At 33.3% G+C, this 5,808-nt stretch overlaps 1 protein-coding gene across 1 annotated transcript; it reads left to right on the top strand.

Moving 5' to 3' along the window:
* Nucleotides 1-1,999: 1,999 nt before the first annotated feature.
* LOC122307906 (disease resistance protein At4g27190-like) lies at nucleotides 2,000-5,320 on the top strand. Its single transcript, XM_043121029.1, has 2 exons — nucleotides 2,000-4,062; nucleotides 4,388-5,320. Exons 1-2 carry the CDS (start codon nucleotides 2,271-2,273, stop codon nucleotides 5,026-5,028), a joined length of 2,433 nt encoding a protein of 810 aa, XP_042976963.1. The 5' UTR covers nucleotides 2,000-2,270; the 3' UTR covers nucleotides 5,029-5,320.
* The last annotated feature ends 488 nt before the right edge of the window (nucleotides 5,321-5,808 follow it).

Genomic DNA, 5,808 nt, shown 5'->3' on the forward strand with positions numbered 1-5,808 from the left:
TGTGATGATAACAAGAAGAATTTTTCTTTTTATAATCCATTTTTCCTTTTCGTATATCTATTTAAAAATTTTATTGTTTTAAACGTTCAATATATTGTTAACGTAAAAACTTACCATTTCGACTATATTAAAAAATAATTTATTTTTATTATTTATATAACTATTCTTCAACCCTCATTGATTTCAAGAAAAAACAAAAAAAGAGGACGCGTTTGATTGGATTCTTCGTAAAAGAAAAACAAACTTTTAAAACGCGTTTCATTGGATTCCACATTCCACTGCGTAAAACGACCAAATAAATACAAAAACTTTTATTAAAACACGCTTTCTGCTGCAGTTCTTTGAATTTCACGTTCCACTGGTTTCTCCACTAGAAAAAGTGAAAGCAATAATAATTGTCATTTTTAACAAGAAGCTGCGGAAACTAGTGGATATACTAATGTAATTAACATACATTAATATATTAATTATATCAGTCATGGGTAGGCCAATTCATCCAATTCCAACTCGAAAATCTAGATAGATCCAAACTCGAACTTGGATTTCAAATCCGGGTCAGAACCTGGATGAATCGGGCTAAAATTCGGATGAATTTAAATTTTTCAAAATCTGGATTTCGGGTTCCGGATTGAACCCAGTTATTTTTTTATTTTATTTTTAATTTATAAAAAAACCTATATAAAAGTTTAAATGTGTATCTAATATTTTCACATGTAGCTTTATTTTTTTTATAAAAAATAAAAGAATAAATTTGATTGTGCATTTTGGAGGTTGAAAAATGTCATAAACTCATATATCAAAGTTCCACTTAATTTGCCTCACAATAAAAATGCATGTAAAATAAAAAAAAAAATTTCAATATTCATCTATGCAAGTATGCATGCATTACAATACAATCCACTTCATATTATATTATTTGTTATTTATATATTACATTACGAAATATTAAATTACAATATATGAATTACAAAATCAGTGATTCAATTTCCATATCAAATAGAAACTTCAAAGTGATTGACCTGACGGAAGACATGGATAACTATTTGCCGAAGAAGAAGCTGTTGTTAGACTATAAGGGCATTAGAAACTCATAACCAGATGTTATTGCCATTATAACCATATAACTATAACTATATTTGATGATAAAATTACTCTTAATAAAGTGGTTGTCAAAATTCATCAATGTGACAAAAGACAAGGATGAGCCAAATTACCAAAGGGAGAATAGCTAGATAGGACAACAATATGTGCAGAGGCCCTTCGAACAGTCCTAGTAATTGGGTGGCCGACAACAAGCAAGTGGCCATCCTTTGGAAGGCCCGATCTGGATTGATGGCCGTCCAGGGCACCCGTGAATGGGATCTATCTGAAAATTAAAAAATGTTTAATAGATTGATAAAGTGTATTTATTAGTAATTTTTTTATATTTATTTAAAATAATACAAACACAAATGATTTAAAAATAATACTTATTAGTATCTCTAACTTTTCATAGTGATATGACAGGCGGTACATTTCTTAAATGAATAAAAATATTTACAATTGTGAGTGCTTATGTAATTATTTAAAAGAAATAAAAATAAATATAAATTAACATAAAAAAATTAATTTTTTAAAAATAAATCTTTGTTTTGTCAAAAGCTATAATACATTTTCTACCCACTCAACAACTGCATATAAACGTAACTAATACTTGATGGCTAACTACTGTTTTCAAAATAAAATTTCGCAATATTTTCGAATCTAAAAGGTGGCAGTGACAGACGTTAATTCCACTTCAATACTTTGTCTGGAAAAATAAATAAAGAGAAAGCAGCAAATAATTGCCCGGATGGGGGCCATGGTGGAATTCTTCCCAACCCTCATTGATTTCAGAAAAAAAAAAAAAGAAAGAAAAGAAGACGCGTTCAATTGGAGTCTTCGTAAAAGAAAAACGAATTTTTAAAACGCGTTTCATTGGATTCCACTGCGTAAGAGGACTAAAAAGAAAAAAAAAAAAGAAAAAAACTTTTAACGCGTTTTGTTATGCAGTTCTTTGGACTGAGTTTTTCCAAAGTGAAATTTCCAGGATGCTGTCATTCCCGTACTAGTTTCTCCACTAGAAAAAGTGCAAGCAATAGTTGTCATTTTTAACGAGAAGCTGCGGAAACGAGTGTTCTTCACATTCCACTAGAAAAATTGAAAGCAATAATTGTCTTTTTTAATCAGAAGCTGCGAAAACGAGTGGTCTTGATCAACAGTTCTTTGGCTGTGAGTTTTTCCAAAGCAAAATGTCCGGCATGGATGTGGTGGTGGAGCATATTCCTGGACCTTCAATTCAAGATCAAACAGCATCAGTATCAGAAGATTTAGCCAAAACTATGGATCTATTGTTTGACAATAGATTCCAGAGGATTGGTATATGGGGGATGGGAGGCGTCGGCAAAACTAATCTGGTGAGAAATTTGAACAATAAGCTGCTTGAAATGAATTCAAATGATATGCCTTTTAGCTGTGTACTATGGGTTACAGTGTCCAAAAATTTGGACATACAAAAGCTCCAGATGGGAATAGCTTCCAGACTGGGTTTTCATCTGGAACAAAGTTCGGGAGCTGATGGAATGGCTACTCAACTTCATCGAAGACTAAAGGAGGAACGTTTTCTTCTCATTCTCGACGATGCTTGGCAAAAAATTGATTTGGACATTTTGGGTGTCCCGCGGCCTGATGTTCAAAGCGGAAGTAAGATCATATTGACATGTAGATCTTTGGATGTATGTAGGCACATGGAGACTGATGTTGATGTTAAAATGAGCGTTTTGAGGGATGAAGACGCTTGGCAACTATTTAGTCGGCATGCGGCGGATGTGGTTAGTTTGGAACATATCAGACCACTTGCAGAGGCAATTTGTAGAGAGTGTCAAGGATTGCCTTTGGCCATCATCACCACGGGAGCAGCTATGAGACGAAAGACGAATCCTGTGGTATGGAAGCATGCTTTGAATCAGTTGCGAAGATCAGTGCCTTGGGCAGCGCAAGTTGAGGTGACGGTTTATAAGCATTTGAAGTTGAGTTACGACTCATTAGAAGGTGAAGACTTGAAAAATTGTTTCCTTTATTGCTCTTTGTTTCCAGAGGACTTCTCAATTAATATAGATGAACTAGTATGGTACTGGCTGGCGGAAGGTTTGATAGATGAACGAGAAAACTACGAGGATTTCTACAGTAGAGGAATTTATTTGATTGAAAATCTGAAGGACGCCTGTTTGTTGGAAGATGGTTCCCATAAGGGCACCGTGAAGATGCATGACGTTGTTCGTGATGTTAGCATATGGATTGCATCAACCTGCAGCGAGGATGGAAGTGAATTCCTCGTTCGTGCAGGGAATGGTTTGAAAGAGATTTCAGCTACTGAGCTATCAAATTCTCTTATAAGAGTTTCTTTCATGGATAACGATTTAAAAAGACTACCTGATGACTCTGTGATACAGTGTTCAGAGGCATCAACTTTGCTACTACAAAATAATCGTCACCTTGACGAAGTTCCTGAGAGATTTTTGGAACGATTTAAAGCACTGAGAGTCTTGAATTTCAGTGGGACACGCATCAAGTCATTGCCTGATTCTCTTTTTCAACTGGATGATCTCCGTGCTCTTCTTTTGAGTCTTTGCGATATCAAAGAATTGCCCCCACTGGAAAGGCTCAGTAGACTTCAAGTGCTTGATCTCTCTTTGACTCGTATCAGAGAATTGCCAAGAGGGTTAGAGCAACTCAGCAACTTAAGGCGTCTAAACTTAGCCGGGACTTCCGAACTGGAAGTGGTTAAAGCTGGAGTCATATCCAAGTTGTCCAGATTAGAAGTTCTGGACCTGTCAAATAGTGGCTACTTTTGGAAAGAGAAAGGAGCGGTGCAAGAGGAGGAAGCATGTTTTGAAGAGTTGCAATGCCTGGAGCGGTTACAAGTTTTATCCATCATATTGGATTGGAACCCGTGTTACAGTCCCCAAGATACAATTACTTCCTGGATAAATGGATTAACAGCATTCGAAATTTCGATTGGAGAATCGGATGTTTGTCTTTCAGGTATTTTCTAAGATCTTTTAATTTTAAATATCATTCATATAAAATTAATTTTTAATTTTTAAGTTTTTTAATCTAATTATTATTTTTTAAAAATTTTTAAATAATATCTTAATAATCGTAATTTTTTTAAAAAATTTTAAAATAAAAATTATATTTAAATAAATTTTAATTTTATAATAATTGTATTCAACAATTTCTTTCTACTCTTTCAAAATTAAATAAAAAATATTTATTTAAAATATTTTTTTTAATATTTACAAACTATTTTGTGACGCATTTATGCTCCATATGGACTATTCTAATCGATATTTTGAATATCTACCAGTGCGAGAGCTATGTCGACTCTCGGATGCCCAAAAACGCGTGAGTATAGATGAGATTGATCTCTCGGGAGGACGGATCGGGTGGTTGTTGGGCAAGGCAAGTTATCTATCCTTAAATAATTGTGGAGGACTGAATGAGATGGTACAAGACTTGGTCATTAACAGTGTTGGCAGAAGCTTTATATATTTAAAAAAGCTTGAGATTATTGGGTCTGACAATAGTTTTGGAGGACGTGCAGCACAGTATGACCTACTACCCAATTTGGAGAAACTTTATCTGATCGAAATGACAGGCATTGAAAGCATTTTAGAATTAACCAATCTTCTCGGGCTAAGATTTCAGAGACTAAAAGAATTAGTTGTGCATGCCTGTTCGAGGATTAAATATCTTATCTCCCTGGGGAACTCCAATATTCGCACAATGCCAAACCTAGAAACAATACGGGTAGACTATTGTGAGAATTTAGAAGAGCTCTTCAATTATCTTCCATTGCAGATCAATATGGCTCCAGATCCTATTACCCCAGAACTAAAGAAATTGGAATTGAACAGGCTTCCCAAATTAAGGAATCTTTGTAGTGCCGAAACGACCTGGCCGGGTAATCAAGTGAAGGTTGAGGTGAGATCATGGGCGATGCCCTAAGCACTGATCAGCAATGATAAGATGGAAACTAGTTGGGGGGAAACGAATTGGGGGCGCATGCATCCACAGGCGAAACTAAATAATATTTTACGTGTTTTTGTTGGAGTGAGGTGTGCAATATATATATATATATATATATATGTATAATTTTCTGGAAGTTTATATATATTACGTGTGCATGTCTATATATATAAAAGATAAATTAGATGTATTTTGATGTATTAATTCTGTGAGTGACATTTGATGTAATGTTCAGCTTCCTTATGTATAAAAATAAATAGCATTTTTTTTTTTTGGTTGGAGAAAAATATATACTTAAATATATAATTAGCTGGATGCATGCTGTATAAAATAACTAACAAGTAAAAAACTTTCCAAGGGCCAAATATATTTTATGACACATTCTTATTTGTTTTGTTTGTAACCATGCATGGCCCATCGATAACTTCTGTTGGGCTTGAAATAGGACCGTACATGAGTGTAGAACAATAGTAATGCTGCTAAATCTCTCAAACTTCTATATATCACATTTTTTTAATTTTAAATTTTTAATATATTTTATTTATTTAAAAAAATTTATGAGTTTATTTTTTTTAAATTAATTGAATTCTTCTATTCATTATCTATATATTAAATATTTGATAAAATAAAAAAAATTAAAAAAAATGTGGTGCATGTGTCAATAGTAAGTGGTTGTGTAACTTTTTTCGTAATAAATTTTTAACAACTATTTTTTTTAGTCTCAATGTTATTTTTGTAAAATAATATTATTTTTATGAC

The sequence above is a fragment of the Carya illinoinensis genome, chromosome 1, assembly GCF_018687715.1.
Source record: "Carya illinoinensis cultivar Pawnee chromosome 1, C.illinoinensisPawnee_v1, whole genome shotgun sequence".
In the NCBI taxonomy this organism is placed as follows: Eukaryota; Viridiplantae; Streptophyta; class Magnoliopsida; order Fagales; family Juglandaceae; genus Carya; species Carya illinoinensis.